At 44.9% G+C, this 19,881-nt stretch overlaps 1 protein-coding gene across 5 annotated transcripts in view; it reads left to right on the top strand.

Moving 5' to 3' along the window:
- Positions 1–12,251, top strand: part of CDK8 (cyclin dependent kinase 8) — a 208,581-nt gene extending 196,330 nt beyond the window's left edge. For 4 of the 5 annotated variants that reach the window (XM_069202230.1, XM_069202228.1, XM_069202229.1 and 1 more), the window contains one exon: positions 11,017–12,251. In XM_069202230.1, coding sequence (XP_069058331.1) covers positions 11,017–11,142 — 126 coding nt within the window. In that variant the 3' untranslated portion in view covers positions 11,143–12,251. The remainder of the gene's footprint in view (positions 1–11,016) is intronic. The other variant, XR_011194600.1, reaches the window with a different exon arrangement.
- The last annotated feature ends 7,630 nt before the right edge of the window (positions 12,252–19,881 follow it).

Genomic DNA, 19,881 nt, shown 5'->3' with positions numbered 1-19,881 from the left:
TGCTTCTCTCAGCACCCTGTTTGTACTCTGTTTCATACCCACATATTCATAAATATAGCATGCAGCCTGTGGACTCGGTATCCTAAAAGTCAGCCAAACCCTTTCTTGGCTCCATAGCACAAATATCCAAGAGAAGATCGATTAAGAAGTTACATAGTGACCAGTAGATCATTGGCTTTCTCCCAAACATCCAGCTCCTATCAACATTACATTTCCTTCTATATCTTGCAAGACACGTCTTGGCCAGTTCCCTTTGAGAAGAAGACTACTCAATAAGTCTACAGTTTCTGCTGCTACAAGCTAATGCACTTCAGGGCTGTCCTCGCCAGATTCTATTTTCTGCCATCGAAATCGGCTACATTCTCCTGATCATCAGTAGAGACTAGTGATGTTGAAGATTGTGAAGCTTTCAGTGATTTCATATTGGAAACTGTTAAACAGAGCAACGCAAATAAGATATCATTGCCAGAACTGCAGAGAAGCAGCTCTGGCAGTGACCATTCTTCTTCTTCAACCATTCAGGAACTCTTGAAGGATTTTTTTCTTTAAACTTAAACAATGTTCTGAAAACACAAAGTGGGAGTAGGCATGGGTAGGTGTGCATGGTTTATGCAATTCATGTCTCCCGCTCTAGCATGAAAATACACTTTAAGAACTGTATTTTGTTTAAAACAAAGCATTGACCAATATTGTGCTTCCTCACGAGGTGGGTGAGGTCAGAGTTTGAAGGGAAAAAAACATCCTGGTTCTCAGGGTTAGGGTTTTGGTATAGACAGTGCTGGTTCTGGCATCAAGTAAGCCAAATTAGCACAGCCAGACAAATTGATCCAACATTTGTTCTGAACGTAATTTAGGCGTTCTTTAAAAAAAAAAAAAAAAACCTGCAGGGCAACTGAAAAAGATTTTGGAACCAGAATTTTCCAGCATGATATAATTTACTATGTTTGATGTGGATAGATCTTGTTAAACAGTTAGGTAAGAGCAAAGAGCACTTCAACGTTAAAAACACACTTAGAATGTAAGAAGTGGCATGCAGAGGTTAAAGTGACTCCAGAAAAACGATTCATTCAAACTCATACCACCAGCCAGCATTATTTCAATCTCTAAAACGGCAGAACCAACGCCGGGGAAGAGGGGTGATTATGCAATGGTGACCAAAACTTTATGCAGCAATTTTTTTTTAAGCCTATAGGCATTGAAGAAATATCCTATCTGCCTAAGAATCTCCTAAATTGACATAATTCCTAAACTACCTAGTCAAGCCACGTGTGGTGAAACTAGTGTATATTCGGGGCCTTTGACCATTGCAGTTAAATTTACTACAGCATACACAGGAAAGTGATTGTGTAGATAAGGTTCCAGAAACCCCACACGCTATTAGTGCAGTAGAAGTATCCAGTTATAGATACATTTGCAACAAGCAAAAGCTGACAATGGCAACATTTCACATACCGTTATGACATATTCAGTCTAGGGGCAAAGCTTTGTCAAGTTAGAGGTCTCTCCATACATTTTCCTCCAGTCTCACTGTTATCTGATGTGATGAACAAGTGGAGAAGGTCATGCCTAACGTTGATACCACTAGCACTAAACAAATCAATTAGAATACCCCTCAGTTCATTGGGACAGGGTTATTTGAATCAAATCACAAGAATTCCCCTTGATAATGACCAACCTAATAATAATCTTCAGCGTTCACATTTGTACTACATTCAAACAGAATAGGAAATAAACACTACACTTGGGGGGAGTATTAAAGTGAATGAGTGTTGGAAATGTTGAATTGCAGTGTGACCTATATGGGAAGGGTTTTGGTGTCGTACATGATTGCACAGAATTATATCCTAACCTGACTTTATTTCTGTGTTTTGTTGAAAGCATGTGTTGTGAGTGTGGCAGATATGGTAAATGTGTAGTTGTTGTGTGTGTGATGAGTAGTGCAATGGAGTACGGGTGTTGCTGCACTTATGCATGAACTGGAAAAAAGTATTGTAACAGCTCCACATGCGGACTTCTCTGCTGGCCTAGAAGGGCATAGGTTACGGTTCTTGGTTTTGTTTGCTCCTAGTTATGTTGCTAAGAGCTCACCACCCTACGAAAAACCAACACTAATACTTAACCTCCCCTTCTCGCCCCACAACTCCGGTCGGTCAACTCCAGTAATGACTAGCCTTCTCTACAATCCAGTATATTTGAGTATATAGATCCCTAAAACAAAAAACTCAATCAACAATGTTATCAATGCGTGTCGGGCACAGCCAGGAGAACTGTAAGTCTAATTTGGCTCCCAGCCCTACTACAATTGTTTCCTAAGATTCCGTTTGTGAGCCTTTGCCGTTTCTCTTATATTAAATTGTTTATATATATATATATATATATATATATGTTCAATGGCATGTGTAGCTGCAGATACACATGCTGTGCATATCCCGCCATCTAGTGTTGGGCTCGGAGTGTTACAAGTTGCTTTTCTTCGAAGAAGTATTTTCGAGTCACGAGATCGAGGGACTCCTCCCATTTCGGCTCCATTGCGCATGGGTGTCGACTCCATCTTAGATTGTTTTCTTTCCGCCACTGGGTAAGTGACATTTTCCATACACATACACATCTTATAGTGAGAGAAGAGACCCTGCAAGGTGATACTTTGCAAAACGGGACAACGCAATTGTAGTTGACTCTTCAGACAGAGTGTCAATCTGGAGTTGTAGAAGCCCATCTTTGGTTCTAGACATTTTGGTCTATTCTTTTGATGTCACAACATACATTGTGAAGGTTTTCAAAGACATTTGTTGTCACATGTATATGACAAAATGCTTTTAGGCCATCATAAGTGATGATGCGGCAGACTGTGTTTGGTCTTTCATCTTCATAGAGGTGTAGCATGGTGCCAGGGTCGAGACTGTTGTCTAGGTTAAATATTTGAAAGCATGGGTCATGGTGACTCGAAACAGAGGAAAGAATTCTAGGAAAGGGAATAACCCATGATGTTAATGTCATTTGGAAATTGAAACTGATCTGAAACCTCTTTAAGGGTTCTGAGGGTGCTACTCAGTTCAAAACAAAGTCCAGTGCCACAAGTCCGCATATTAACTCTAGCTCATGAGTCATTTTTGGCAAACATATAACCTTAAAGTTTGAAGATGGTCTGAATTCCATCTTAATAGCTGTGGCAGTAAGGCCAAAGTTTTATCTAGTGGGGAAGGGAACTCATGCCCTGAAGGACACTAAAAGGAACAGGTTTTGCAGAAGAGAGAAGGAGAGGGATGTAAGATGTAAGATGCAGTCTAATAAATGCCATGAGATCCATTGAATGTCTTGTCCGGGTTGGCAATCTTGAAAGGAGTTGCAGGGGTTTGGGGATGGTGCATAACACAATAAAAGACTTAAGAGGAAGAGCTTCTTTAGTATGCATGTATACACAAAGGTCGTCCCAAGTAGCAATGGGGGACAATTCAGCCCAGTTTTAAAGTTAGAACCAACTTGACATTTTGTGAAATTGTTGTTGGACCGAAGATAGGGAAATAGTTTTTGAAAAGCTACGTTTTCAAAATGTTTTTCCTATAACATGCAGATTTGGAATTGTGTTTAGTTCTTTGGGTTATTGATATAATATGTTCGATGGCATCTGTCGCTGTAGATACACATGGTATGCATGAGCTCGCCATCTGGTGTTGGGTCGGAGTGTTACAATTTGTTTTTCTTCGAAGAAGTGTTTTCGAGTCACGGGACCGAGTGACTCCTCCTTCTGTGCTCATTGCGCATGGGCGTCGACTCCATCTTCGATTGTTTTCTTTCCGCCATCGGGTTCGGACGTGTTCCTGTCGCTCCGGGTTTCGGAACGGAAAGATAGCTGAAAACGGAAGATTTTCGACGGTATCGTTGCGATCCGGTTCGAGATAGACACATGCGACGACGCGTTGAACATCGAAGCGCTTCGGTGCCCTTCGGGGTAGATTTCGGCACCCCGTCGGGGCCTAGTTGGCCCGACCGCGTGGAGAACAACGCCGATGGAACGGACCCCGTTTCGATTCTGCCCCGAATGCCACAACAAATATCCTTATACGGACCTACACTCGGTCTGTAACCTGTGCCTGTCACCCGAGCACAGCGAAGAATCCTGTGAGGCCTGTCGGGCGTTCCGGTCCCGAAAAACTCTGCGCGACCGTCGAGCGAGGAGACTGCAGATGGCGTCCACGCCAAAGGAGCGTCAACAGTTCGAGACAGAAGAGGAACAGGAGGAATCCTTTTCCATCCAGGATTCAGACTTCGACGAGCTAGACTCTACAAAAACTGTGAGTAAGACGTCGAGATCAGAACTTAAAAAAGGAAAGAAGGCCCAGGGGACGCCACTGCCAACCGGCCATGGCTCCACCCAAATTCTCGGTGACCAACAATCGGCACCGAAAAAGGCCCATTCAGTGTCGAGATCGTCCGACTTCGGTCGAGACACCGGCACGCAGCCTCCTCGGGACCGAGAGAGTGCTAAACAGAAGCATCGACACCGAGAGTTCGGTGTCGACACGGATCGACGCCGAGACAGTGGCGCCGAAGACCATAGAGGCCAAGAATTTTCGGCACAAAAAAAGAGGAAGGTTACCTCGGAGCCGAAAAAACAATCAACAGGGTTTTCGGAGCCGAAAAAAGCGACATCAGACCCTGTTTCAGGCTCCTATACTGAAGAGCATTCTATGTCTTCACAAATGAAGAAACATAGATTTGAACAAGAACTGCAATCCACTGACGTGGATCACACGCAAAAGCGTATCTTTATTCAGCAGGGGACTGGGAAGATCAGTACCCTTCCACCTGTCAAACGAAAGAGAACGCTTCAGTTTACTCCTCAGCAACAAACAGCACAAAAGGTAACACCTCCTCCCTCGCCTCCACCTGTAACTCCGGCTTCGCCAACTTACACCCCGTCACATTCGCCAGCTCACACCGCCATGAGCCACGATGACCAAGATCAGGATGCGTGGGACTTGTACGACGCACCAGTGTCTGATAACAGCCTAGACACATACCCAACTAGGCCATCACCACCGGAAGACAGCACAGCCTACTCACAAGTGGTGGCTAGAGCAGCACTATTCCATAATGTGGAACTACACTCGGAACAAGTAGAGGATGATTTTTTATTTAACACCCTCTCTTCAACCCACAGCTCCTACCAAAGCCTGCCGATGCTCCCAGGCATGCTACGCCATGCAAAGGACATTTTCAAGGAGCCAGTTAAAAGTAGGGCAGTGACGCCTAGGGTGGACAAAAAGTATAAGGCGCCTCCTACGGACCCTGTATTCATCACCCCTCAGTTGCCACCAGATTCTGTGGTGGTAGGGGCTGCCAGAAAACGGGCAAATTCACACACTTCTGGGGATGCACCTCCCCCAGATAAAGAAAGCAGGAAGTTCGATGCAGCCGGGAAGAGGGTTGCTGTCCAAGCAGCAAACCAGTGGCGCATCGCAAATTCACAAGCGCTGCTAGCGCGATACGACAGAGCCCACTGGGATGAGATGCAGCATCTCATTGAACATCTCCCAAAAGATCTGCAAAAAAGAGCAAAACAGGTTGTTGAGGAGGGTCAAAACATTTCCAACAATCAAATACGCTCCTCCATGGATGCAGCAGACACGGCCGCAAGGACCATTAATACGTCGGTTACCATCCGTAGGCACGCATGGCTCAGAACGTCTGGATTCAAGCCAGAAATTCAGCAGGCAGTGCTTAACATGCCAGTAAACGAAAAACTTCTGTTCGGTCCGGAGGTCGACACAGCCATAGAAAAGCTCAAGAAGGACACTGCCAAGGCCATGGGCGCACTCTACTCCCCGCAGAGCAGAGGATCTTATAACACCTTCCGCAAAACACCTTTTAGAGGAGGGTTTCGGGGTCAGGCCACACAAGCTAGCACCTCACAGTCCGCACCGCCCACCTACCAGGGACAGTACAGGGGAGGTTTTCGGGGCCAGTATAGAGGGGGGCAATTCCCTAGGAATAGAGGAAGATTTCAAAGCCCCAAAACCACTACCAACAAGCAGTGACTCACACGTCACTCACCCCTCCCACACAACACCAGTGGGGGGGAGGATACGTCAATATTACGAAGCATGGGACAAAATAACTACAGACACATGGGTCCTAGCAATTATCCAACATGGTTATTGCATAGAATTCCTGCAATTCCCTCCAGACATACCACCAAAATCACAAAATTTATCAAAATACCATTCACAGCTTCTAGAGATAGAAGTTCAAGCACTACTGCAAAAAAATGCAATAGAATTAGTACCAAGCACACAAATAAACACAGGAGTTTATTCACTGTACTTCTTGATACCAAAAAAGGACGAAACACTGAGACCAATTCTAGACCTCAGAGTAGTAAACACATTCATCAAATCAGACCACTTTCACATGGTCACACTACAAGAAGTGTTACCATTGCTCAAAAAACACAACTACATGACAACCCTAGACCTCAAGGACGCATATTTCCATATACCAATACATCAATCACACAGGAAATATCTAAGGTTTGTATTCAAAGGAATACATTACCAATTCAAAGTATTGCCTTTTGGTTTAACAACCGCTCCAAGAGTATTCACAAAATGCCTAGCAGTAGTCGCTGCACACATCAGAAGGCAGCAAATACATGTGTTCCCGTATCTAGACGACTGGCTAATCAAAACCAGCTCGCTCACACAATGCTCAAACCACACAAATCAAGTCATACAAACCCTCTACAAACTAGGGTTCACCGTCAACTTTGCAAAATCAAACATTCTGCCAAGCAAAGTACAGCAATATCTAGGAGCCATAATAGACACGACAAAAGGAGTAGCAACGCCAACTCCACAAAGGATCCACAATTTCAACAGAGTCATTCAACACATGTCTCCAAACCAAACAATACAAGCAAGAACAATACTACAGCTCCTAGGCATGATGTCCTCATGCATAGCCATTGTCCCAAACGCAAGACTGCACATGAGGCCCTTACAACAGTGCCTAGCCTCACAGTGGTCTCAAGCACAGGGTCACCTTCTAGATCTGGTGTTGCTAGACCGCCAAACTTACCTCTCGCTTCTATGGTGGAACAGTATAAATTTAAACATAGGGCGGCCTTTCCAAGACCCAGTGCCACAGTACGTAATAACAACAGATGCTTCCATGACAGGGTGGGGAGCACATCTCAATCAACACAACATAAGAGGACAATGGAACATACATCAAACAAAACTGCATATAAATCATCTAGAATTATTAGCAGTTTTTCAAGCACTAAAAGCTTTCCAACCAATCATAACCCACAAATACATCCTTGTCAAAACAGACAACATGACAACGATGTATTATCTAAACAAACAAGGAGGAACACATTCAACGCAGTTAAGCTTGTTAGCTCAAAAAATATGGAAGTGGGCAATCCACCATCAAATTGGTCTAATAGCACAGTTTATTCCGGGGATCCAGAATCAGCTGGCAGACAATCTCTCTCGAGATCACCAGCAAGTCCACGAATGGGAAATCCACCCACAGATTCTGAACACCTACTTCACACTCTGGGGAACACCACAAATAGACTTATTTGCAACAAAAGAGAACGCAAAATGCCAAAACTTCGCGTCCAGATACCCACACAAGCAATCCCAAGGCAATGCCCTATGGATGAACTGGTCAGGAATATTTGCTTACGCTTTTCCTCCTCTCCCTCTCCTTCCTTACCTAGTAAACAAATTGAGTCAAAACAAACTCAAACTCATTTTAATAGCACCAACTTGGGCAAGACAACCCTGGTACACAACACTGCTAGATCTGTCTGTAGTACCACACATCAAACTGCCCAACAAACCAGATCTGTTAACGCAACACAACCAACAGATCAGACACCCGGACCCAGCATCGCTGAATCTAGCAATCTGGCTCCTGAAATCCTAGAATTCGGACACTTACAACTTAGCCAAGAGTGTATGGAAGTCATAAAGCAGGCCAGAAGGCCATCCACTAGACACTGCTACGCAAGAAAGTGGAAAAGATTTGTTTGGTACTGCCATCATAATCAGATACAACCACTAGACGAAACTCCAAAACATATAGTAAATTACTTGCTCCATTTACAAAAAGCAAAGCTAGCCTTCTCTTCTATTAAAATACACCTTGCAGCAATATCTGCATACCTGCAAACTACCTATTCAACTTCCTTGTATAAAATACCAGTTATCAAAGCATTCATAGAAGGGCTTAAAAGAATTATACCACCAAGAACACCACCTGTTCCTTCATGGAACCTAAACGTGGTTCTAACAAGACTCATGGGCCCACCTTTCGAACCCATGCACTCTTGCTGAATACAATTCCTAACCTGGAAAGTTGCCTTTCTCATCGCCATTACATCTCTAAGAAGAGTAAGTGAAATTCAAGCGTTCACAACACAAGAGCCTTTTATACAAATACATAAAAATAAGGTCGTCCTACGACCTAATCCAAAATTTTTACCAAAAGTTATTTCACCATTCCATCTAAATCAAACGGTAGAACTACCAGTTTTTTTCCCACAGCCAGATTCTGTGGCTGAAAGAGCACTACATACATTAGATGTCAAAAGAGCATTAATGTACTACATTGACAGAACAAAAAACATCAGTAAAACTAAACAGCTATTTATTGCATTCCAAAAACCTCATGTAGGTAACCCAATATCAAAACAAGGTATAGCCAGATGGATAGTTAAATGCATCCAAATCTGCTACCTTAAAGCAAAAAGACAACTGCCCATTACTCCCAGGGCACATTCAACAAGGAAAAAAGGTGCTTCAATGGCCTTTTTAGGAAACATCCCAATGCAGGAAATATGTAAGGCAGCCACTTGGTCTACGCCTCACACATTCACCAAACACTACTGTATAGATGTGCTATCCGCACAACAAGGTACAGTAGGTCAAGCTGTATTAAGAACTCTATTTCAGACAACTTCTACTCCTACAGGCTAAACCACCGCTTATGGGGAACTAACTGCTTACTAGTCTATGCATACCATGTGTATCTACAGCGACAGATGCCATCGAACTGAAAATGTCACTTACCCAGTGTACATCTGTTCGTGGCATCAGTCGCTGAGATTCACATGGACCCACCCACCTCCCCGGAAGCCTGTAGCAGTTCAGAAGTTACCTTCAATTTTGTACATTTGTATATATTATTTAATCCTTTAATAGGTACATACTTACATTTTTCATTGCGCGGGCACTATTACTATAGTACAACTCCTACCTCACCCTCTGCGGGGAAAACAATCGAAGATGGAGTCGACGCCCATGCGCAATGAGCACAGAAGGAGGAGTCACTCGGTCCCGTGACTCGAAAACACTTCTTCGAAGAAAAACAACTTGTAACACTCCGACCCAACACCAGATGGCGAGCTCATGCATACCATGTGAATCTCAGCGACTGATGCCACGAACAGATGTACACTGGGTAAGTGACATTTTCAATTTACTTCTTCAGCAGAGACTAAATATACGGGAGATTCAGCTGTTGTGAGAAGGAACAGAAATACCGCACCACAGCAATCAGACTTGGTTGATTAATAGGCAGTTGACCACATTGGTCAACGCTAAACACATTGCAGCCTTGAAATGGTAGAGAATTCCCAATTTGTGAAGAGGTAAAAAATGAAGAATTCCCAAGCTATAAAACCTCCGTGAGAGACGTAGGCTTGAAAGTTGGTAAGAGCCATGGGTGCTGGGCATAGATTTCCTACCAAGACACTTATATGCTTTCTTAGAGCCAAACAATCAAGTAGTCGCAGGATAGTTCACTTTGCTGCTTTGCAAAACTATTGCTCAACACCTTGTAGAAGAGAAATAAAAAGGCCAGATTTTAGGTCACTTGAATAAGATGATGCATGAGAACCATTCCCTGTAAAGATGGTTGTGCAAAACGAACACTTGCAATTGAAAACATACAATACTAAATGAATCATGTACAAGGAAACACAGCCTGCAAAGCGTTATTGCAAGTGTCTTTTTTTTATTTAATTTTTTATTATTATTATTATTATTATTTTTTTACTTGATGCTAATCTTTAAATTCGGTTGGTGCTCGGCACATCTAAAAACATGTTTTTAAGGTATTAGTAATGCGCAAGCCTCGATGTTTGTGTGTGTGTATCTTTGGGAATACCTCCTTGTCTACAGTTGATACCTGTCCATATGTTAGAAAAATGGCGGGTTTGACCTGAACTGATAAGGTCCTGTTTCTACGTGCGTTATGCCACCTTGATACAGTTTTATACTTCAAGCGTTTGAGGCTTTGCACCAGGATTGCTATCTTTTTCTGGTCAAAATGAAGCCATCTCTCCTTCACCCAACTCAGCTTGAGGTGCATTGCAACTACATTGGTAGCAATAGAGAAACGTAATTACCCTACACCTGAAGCTCTGAATTTCTGCACAAGTTGTTTATCGTCTGTACTCCTGGAGTATATTTCATTTTTTCCATATATGGCGGCGTTTATGTGATTGCTCTTAATTGCTTAGAGGAGCATGTAATAACTGGAACTCTAATGTTCACTGTGCAAAAAATTCCCCCCCCCCCCCCCCCCCAAAAAATAGCAAGTGTGCTTTTAAATACTGTTCATGCAAGGAAGTTATTCATTTGGTGTTTTTGATCATTAAGATGACATTCTGTAGCTGGAAGGGATCACTATACTATTTTGATTGTAACATGGTGGAAAGGAAGCAATTTGGGAACATTGCAATTTGCCTTGAGCTAGAAGCACAAGTATGTTTATCCGGCGTACTTGGATGGTTGCATCTCTGCATACTAATCAGTATGTTTACTAAAACTCTTAAGCTAAGCTAAAGTTCATTCAGGGTATTACAAAAAAATCACGCTTGTCTCTCTCTCTTTTATCTTTACCATTCATGGGATTGCACAAAATGTATTTTGTCTGTTTACTTCCAAAAACTGCCATTTAGAAATGAAGAAAATGTTCTGTATCTTGTCTTTTGTCTAGCGTTCCAATCCACATGCTGCCTATCCTAACCCGGGACCAAGCACGTCACAGCCGCAGAGCAGCATGGGATATTCAACTACCTCCCAACAGCCTCCACAGTACTCTCATCAGACGCACCGGTACTGAGCTGCAACATAGCGTCCACGTACTGTCACTGAAGCTGCAGGACTGACCGTGCAGCTGCCTGCCTGGCTTGGACCACATGAATGTACTGTCCAACCACACCTTCAACGTGTCCATCAGCCAGGGTCCTCCACTTTTCACATAACGGAGTAGTGGTTCCTCAGTTGTAAAGATTTGGGGTTAAACTTGAATGAAAGTGCTAGCACAGTTTGTGTTATGGGTATGCTACTTCCATCGTTTACTTGACATGGTTCAGGCTGACCATTGGTCAGCGACAGTCTGTAGCAGTTAAAGCTGTGAAATGTGACGGAGCAAGCGTTTTTGTTGTATGTGTGGTGACTTCTATCAATGTAACAACATTGTCTGACCAGTAGTGTCCAGACTACTTCAAGTGATTGCTAAAGCATATATATTAACATGGCAAGAAAAGTAAAAACACAATCACCGTGAATAATGAAGACTAATTTGGTACACTTTTGTGATTTTTCTTTTTGCACATGTTGATTCATTGTTCACATCCGTTGATGTTAATGACCAACAACAATGCTGCAGGAGTATTTTTTTGATAGAAAACATTGCATTTTATGTTCTCAAGAGCCTCCCAAAGAAGATTAATTTTCAGCAAACAAGGTATTGTTTTTCTTGGTTAAAACCAGCCCCTTGACTGGTTTTACAGCTGCTACAAGATAGTAAATGCATCCGTTGCGATTAAGCTAGCTCCCTAAGCTTTGAGAAACTAAAGTGAGTCATAAGTGTCTCTTCTTGCTGACATATGAGCATGTTTCGGAGCTGGGAGAGCATTGAAGCCCTACAGGTGAGCAGCCCCCGCACGTATGTTTCGTCATGTTTGAAAGCTGGCTTGGTGTAGAGGATTACAGTTGTATTTAGTTTTATTTTTTATTTTAATTTGTCCGCACAATTTCTAGGGTGTCCTTATGACAGCAAAGAAGGTGTTAAGTAGATCCTTTGAATTTACAAGAAACAGGACTGTAACATACAATGTACTGTATCAAAACTATTTTACATGAATGATGCAAGTATTCTGAATTAAAAAAATTACATTGTTAAAACAAGGTGTTATGTAATAAATTTATTTTTCATAAACCTGAAAATCACGCATGTGTTTGCATTTCTTTTACAATTTGTTCTACTCTGAGCACGGTTGGAGGCTAAAATGAAGGGGTGCTCATTTTGCTAAATGAATATTTTGTCTTTCACCTCTCCATGCTTTCTAGCTGTCTGGGCGCCCTGCTGTACAGTTTCTGAAGGGCTCTGGATGCCACTTTTCCACTTTTGCCTCCTTGATGGCTCCCTGAACTTGTTTCACCCCAGGAAAAGTTCGTTGAGCATATGTAGCAGTTGTGCTGCAACCTCCATCACCAAGATATAAGGGGATCCTGTGGTCTACTGCATCTGGTAATGAAGAGGCTCTCCCCACCCCTAAGAGCAGTAAAAAACATGCTTGTGTCCTAGGAGAGGGGATGTCTTGTGAGCCCAGTCATCCTGTGATGGAGGTGGGCGCCATGTCATTGCACTCTTTGTTGGGCTAGTGGATGGAGGGCCTCTCCAGCTACTTTCGGCATGCATCAGTTTAACCAAGACCAGTTTTTTTCTCCCAACCGGGAGTCACCTGGAACGAGGAGTAAAGTGAGCTGAGAAGGTCTCCCTGGAAGGAATGGTCAGGCCAGACAGTCCCCAGTCTGGTCCCAGCTATTGTGGGTTGGTAATGAGTCCACAGAGGAACAGAAATGTAAGACGAGAGCATGAGGAGGAAGAGGAAATTTTTCTTCCCACCTTTTGAAAATAAAACGGTTGTTTGGTGGGGAGGGGGGCGGTGATGGAGCTGAAAATACTGTTGGGGGCATGGGGGAAGGGCAAAGGCATATGAAGGTTGCCCTTTAATCCTTTTTGCCAAAAAAACTGACAGTGGAGGAAGCATCTGTGGCAGTGGGGACCCACACGTTAGATATGTGGAAGGTAAAGTAAAAGGGATAGAGTAAAGTTAGAAAGGTGTCTGTTTTTGAAAGCCCAGTCTAATTGTATTGGTAGTGATGGGGCCCTGCTGACGCTAGATAATCAGCTTGAGGCCTTGGTAAAACTGAGGTCTTGGCATTTATTAGCATCCTGGAGTTTCCCTCAATACAGTCCGATCTGCATGTCCTGTAGGTAATGTAAATGATTTTTCCTTCCTTTAGTTATACATGGGCATATTACTTGAAAAGGCGTGCACTCTCCCAAGTCGGATGGTCATGGCGAATTCACCATCATCGTAGTTCTTGGAGATCAAGTGACTGCCCGCTGCAGTGACGCACACGTTCCAAACTGAAGAGAGACACACCACCGCTTCCAGGCCTTCGTTTGGCAATTCAAGTGACGAGAAAGGAACTTCATGTTGCGGGAAAGGAATTGCTGCCACTAGATGGGGGAATCCTCCCTCTGGCATCCAGCACAGATGAATGCAGTAAGGAGCAGCAAGACATACATTTGCACTCACACTCAGGCGGCACAATCATTGTTGGTCGATCTTGAGAAAGTGATCCCTAATTCACTTGTTGCACAGATGCTTCTGAAGTGGCAGAATCTTATCCCTCTAACATATTATTCATTGCAGTAGGGCATCTGGTGATCGGAGAGATGGATTGTTTTTCTCCATTTGTTCATAACTGAGAGTGTGTAGGCTCCCTTATCTGTCCAACCCTGGGTTCCTCCTGAGTTCCCCTTGTTTTCTGTCTCTGTTTTGTCAAATGGGGCATTTGACCTGTGGTAATTCCTTAGTCCATGTTGGTGACTATTCACCTGGGCCAGGACACAGCGAGAGGTGGTGACCTGCTTAGCTCCCATTTTTCAGCATGAACGTCTCTGCTCTATGGATTTTTTTGTACTCATCTAATAACAATGTAATCATTGAGTCTGTTACTTTAAGAATAAACTGAAGGCCTGCATGTTCTTTGCCCAACGCTGAACAAAATAAAGAAAAATATGTATATTTAAGCTACACTTTTTTTTATTGGGAACCACCTATTGGGCCCTTAGTTGAGAAAGCAGGTAGGGAGAGAACCCAAAAAACAGCAAGTTAAATAAAACGTTAGTTTTAGTTTCCATCATTTGAAAACAATCTCTATTATGGCATTTCAGTCATCCATCTGAAAGTGAATATCTTTGATAGTTAACATAACCTGTAGCCTATATTGGGACACGATGTAGGAAGTAAGGCCAGTTCTCATGAAATGTCAACAGAAACTCCACGCAGGTTTGAGGTCCTTTAGCAAGACCCTTTGTGAGAACACAACCCTAAAAATCATCAGTGATTAAATAGTAAATAATGTAAGGTTCTCAGCAGCTTGGAAACCTCACAGAGACATTAATTATTTGTCCAGTATTCATACGAGTATATTCAGAGTCAACATTATGTTTCAAACTTGCATCACCAGACCTGAAACTAGAAGAAAGATGAGCAATACGGAAATTAGCATTACACAAGATAACAAATCTCTTTGAAGCCGAAACGAAACTGCTACACAATTGTATCATTGGTACCCTGGGATGAGGAACGTTTCAGATAAACGAGGCCCAAGGGTAGGGGGCCTGTTTGAACACACTTTGTAAGCCAGTGAGCCAAGTAGCCTGCCAAAATTAAAGCAGGTGGAGGAAAGGCTGAAACTTTCATGAAAGACTCTGTAATTAGTCAAGGTAGAAAAAAGTCCAGGTAGATTAAACGTGCACCTGTACGGTTTTGAATCTTTGACTACCATTCTTGAAGATAACTCATATTGTTGAGCTCACAAGTGGGTTTTTCAAACTGTTGCATTATTTATTTTGACACTTTGGTGCATTGTTTTTCGTGTCAGTAGCCAGTGGCTGAAGTATACGTTTCAGAAAGTACAGAATTCAATCTTTAGCTCCATTGTTACACACCGGCCATCAGGAAATGACAGCATCACAGTGACCAGTTCATATTTAAGTACTAGTGTATTCGTGAGTAGAGCACAATATTTTTCTAGTGCACTAGTTAGAAATTTCCCTTGCTTTCTGTGGTGGTTTTCCTCAGATCCCTCATCATCTCAACCTCTGTAGCAACGAGTTCGAGATGAAGCCTAGCTCAAAGACAGATTGCACTTATTTCTGGTTGCACATACACGGTCAAACGAAAGACCCCTGACATCGCCATCATGTTAAAGTGAGTCCACGGATTTAGATAGATGAAAAATGTCTCAACAGGCAGCACTAATCAATTGGGTCTAAGGATCTCCTCCTGGATTTAGAATGTTCTTCTATGCTCTTTTATGGATTAGGTACATGTCATATAAGGATATTTAGCTATTGGACATCTGAAAAATATGTAACGTTTGTTCTGCAACAAATAATTTCACTTTGAAAGTTGTCCGTAGTATGTTAGTGGAATGTGGTCTCTAATTCCCCCGGACTGGATTAGATCTACAATTTCAGCTCACATAATCTGGAATTATTTTGGGATCCACTTGTACTGTATATGAATACAGGTTTGTATGCTATGGCAAAATGCAAGTTGCTACAAACAAAGAAGTGACTAATTAAATTTCAGGTATGAAATGGAATGTCCTTCATCTGTGAAGTACAGTATTTATTATAATTGGTCATGTACTTAATTTGCTAACATGATTTGAAAACACTCTTATTGGGGGGCGTGGTCTGGCCAAGGGAAGAATGGCCGCTTGCTAAGGGAGCTCCGCGCACCGATGTGCGCTTCGGGACAGCGGCGGAGCTGACGGGACACTGGGGGCACACCTTTTCCCTCCCCGCAATACCTATTCTCCCGCACGCATCCCCCCACCCCACCCGGAGCCTGGGGCGGACAGCCACTGAAAGGAGAGGGCCGCCGGTTGGGCTGCAGTGCTCCTGCAGGATCCTTTGCTCCTGGACACATCTCTTGGGACTACAGCAACACGAAGAGCCGCCGGCCCATTTATTAGTGTCTACCACGGCTGACGGAGAGCTTGCGGAGAGGTCTGATGGCTTTTCCGCTCACCAGGACTGGGACCAATACCCCTGGCCCTTGCGGTGCCTCCTAGGTGAGTGGCCTCGCGGCCCTGCAAGGTACTGGACTGCAGGGTCACAGGGCATTGCGTGGCATAACAAACCCCCCCTGCATCTCCCCCCACCCCCTGCCGAGTTGAACCCTGCGTGTCGACACTCCTGCCCCCCCCACAGCCCTGAACACACTAGCCCTCGCCCCCTGAAGTGGCAGGGGCCACAGCTCCCTTCTGGCCCCTACAACACCAGGACTTGGGGACCCCTGCAGGCAGCCCTCCAGAACTACCGCATTTGCCTGTGAAACCGAGCAACTTGTGGAGGTGCAAGCTGAGCCCTCCCGCTAGGCTCTTAAACCCGGCTTTCCCTGCACCCATGGCCTGACCTCCCACCTGCCACTGAGGTTCCCACGGACACCCATAGATCCTGCATTGCCCCCTTTCAACTACACCGCAGCATGGGTGCCACAGAACTGCCAGCATAAACAGATTCGCTGGCATACAGGGGAACACGAGGCCCGCACCACTAATGACGCCGGTATGGCTAGGACAACCCCCGGACCTAGGACCACCTGTTTCTTCCTCCTTGCTGCCTACACCAACAGCACCATATCCCCAATACGGCGATGTCCACCGGCAAACCCTCAGGCAAATCCATCCATCGGCTGCTTTTCTCAGAAGCTATTTCACAGCCACGTACCATGTCCTCCTCACAAACGTCTAATGGCTTGGATCCAAATGATGCCTCGGTAAGCAAGCGTTCAGACATCACCATGGAGAGCATACTTTAGGAAATTACAGCAGTGGGACGCTGCCTGGAAGTCATGGACTCTGAGATCACGGACCTGGCCACAGAATCCAAATCGATCCTGTCAGACATAGCCAGATTCCAGGACAGGGTGGTGGAGTTCGACCATCGACTCACAGACGTGGAGGGCAGGATCAATGCCATGCCGGACAGAGACCAGGAACTGCAGTATCTCCGGAATAAGCTATCGGACTTAGACAGGAGCTGTAGGGACAGTGTCCGTTTCTTTGGATTCCCGTAACGGAAGGAGGGCACGGACATCAGAGCCTTACTTAGGGACCTACTCCAGGCCTCACTGGCCTTGTCTTCTCCTCAGCCCTGGAATTCCAACAAGCCCACAGGATTGGCCACCTCACAAAGACATCCCTTGGAAACCGCGTTTAGCGTTTCCCAGGCGTGTGCTTTGTAAGGCACGAATAAGTGCCCCAATTGCTAACTGTTGCATGCGCTCATGGCCTGTACAATTTCGAGGGGCAAGAAATACGCATAGCGGCGGATTTTTCCTGGGAAACAAACGAGAGACGGAAAACAGTCCTGGCCCTTTGACAACATTTGAGCCTGCCCGCATGTGAATAACAAAAGATGACCGGTCCAGGGATTTTTTCGACCTGGCTGACCTGAGACTATACTTGGATAGGCCCACTGGCTGGCCCATGGATCATGTACCCATGGAAAAAATGGCGGCCTCCTCCTCCATGGACACCCCTTCTTTCCCCCAAACCGCTCCACCGGATCAAACCTATGTCACAGAAAAGGGGCAGGACCTTTGACGGTCCAACAAGGTCCCAAGATGGCAGAGACTGTGCCCTTCAAGCAGTTTTAGCTCTTACTCAGGACCAGTGCAGAGATAAATCGAGATCCCCACTGAAGCCCCCACCCCCAGCAGGCTGAGCCACGCACAAATACAGGGGCCATCACAGCACAGCACTTGCCTGAGTACCTTTTTGGTGCTTACATGACGGGCGGCTAAGTACCTACTTTACATCCTTACCACTACTATTGCAACTGTTTTGTTACATAGTTCTCACTTTTTCTTGTTTAGGGCTTGTATGTAGCTATCTGTTAATGTCTACTGCATCATAGTTAGGCATCGATGTAAAACGTGTGACGAATGTTTGTATTTTTGTATTATTGTAGGTCCTCTACCTGATGCTGGGAAGTTCGGCCCGGTATTTGGTACGGTTGGGGGCTATAACTTTTTTTTTTTTAACCATGTTCTTCATGCTGGCATAGAGCCATCTGAGCTAACTTCAACTTCAATTTCTATATGTAACACGTTTAGAGAACACCTGGGGATGCTTGGCCCTTAATAGTGGTGGCTGCCCTATTACGCTCACTCCGAAGGTGCTGGTCCCCTTAGTCCCCCCCCCCTAATAGTACCACATACCACCCCCCATCAGTCCCAAGTGAACTTCTAAGGAGTATGCTGGGACTACCCCCCCCATCACATGCCATCTTATCCTTGTCTATACTGTTGCCGCAGTTGGGTGTTAGTGGAGTATTCCTACGACACTTCAGCAATATTCCACTGTTCTGCACCTCTCGTCGGGGAGGGAGGAGTGATTGCTTGACACAATCACACCGCCTGACTCATACCATTTACCCTTCTAAGTGACCCTAGGGATCCTAGCGCACACTTTGATATTCTAACCCCTTTAGGGCCCTCCCTTCCTTCCTCCACTGAAAGACATGGGCCCTTGCTCCCACCCCTCCCTGCCCCCCCACCCACCCCACTATAATGGTCTGGTCCATCCGCAGGTGCTTTACTCGTTGGCTTCCTGCCCTCCCGGGCTGCGCCCGCCGGTGCACCAGCTGCACAAGTTTAGACCTGCAGGTCAACAGTTTTTGGCTCTCATGAGGTTTCACCCCTTGGTTTAAAGTCGGTCTCGGAGTAACTCTTCTTTTCCTTTCGATTCTCCCGTTTTCCCCTTTCCTTCCTCTCCTCTCGTTCCTTACTTTCTTTCCCTCTCTCTATACCCCCCCTTCCTTTTCTCTTTCTGGTCAGATTCTTTCCCTGCACAACTGAGGGGGGGGTCCCTGTCTTCCTTCCCTCCCTCTTGCCCTCCCCTTACACTGATCTCTTTTTGCCCCTGCTCTTCCCCTATGACCAACAGCACCCATCGCTGTCGCCTCACACCCCTATCGCATGAATGTCTACCCCGGGCCTGGGGGCCACCCTCCTATTGCAGACCGTATCATGGAATGTTAATTGTCTTACGCATTATATCAAACGAAAGAAGGTCCTATCCTATCTCCAATCAAAACAAGCAAACATTGCCCTCCTCCAGGAAACCCACCTTTTCCACCTAGAATCGGCAAAACTGTGCCACGACTGGGTAGGTCAGGTGCTTTACAGCATCAGTCCGCCACCACCATCAGGGGGTTCTGGTTCAGTTAGAAAATGTGTGGTTGTGATACTCCTTCGGAGATCTTTACAATTCAAAGTCCTCAAGATCTGGCCTGACCTGGAAGGCCAATATGTCTTCGCCAAAATTAGACTTGACGTCCATACCATGAACTTGACTTTGGTTCCATATACACTCCTACAGACTCCAAACGCCTCTTCTTCCTTCTCCTCAACCGTCTTCTGACAGAGGTGGGCGTTTCCCAATACCTTCTGGGTGGGGGCTGTAGTTTGGCACCCAATACTGTTCTCGATCGTACAGGCAGGCTAGATGTAGGCAATAACACTGACAGGGTTGCTGTTGGGGGACATATTATCAGACTATGGCCTGGTAGATCATTGGCGTCTCTCACACCCGACTGACAGAGAATACACCTTTATATCGCCAGTCCATGGTACCCAGTCTAGTCGGACTATTTTTTTGAACATCACACAGAACACTTTCCCTGGTCAGGGAGTCCCAGATCTTGGAGCATGCTTTATCGGACCATTCCCATCCTACTTGCTTTGGACCTGGGACTCAC

This window comes from Pleurodeles waltl, chromosome 8, assembly GCF_031143425.1.
Source record: "Pleurodeles waltl isolate 20211129_DDA chromosome 8, aPleWal1.hap1.20221129, whole genome shotgun sequence".
Lineage (NCBI taxonomy): Eukaryota > Metazoa > Chordata > Amphibia > Caudata > Salamandridae > Pleurodeles > Pleurodeles waltl.
This window is presented reverse-complemented; position numbering and strand designations above follow the sequence as displayed.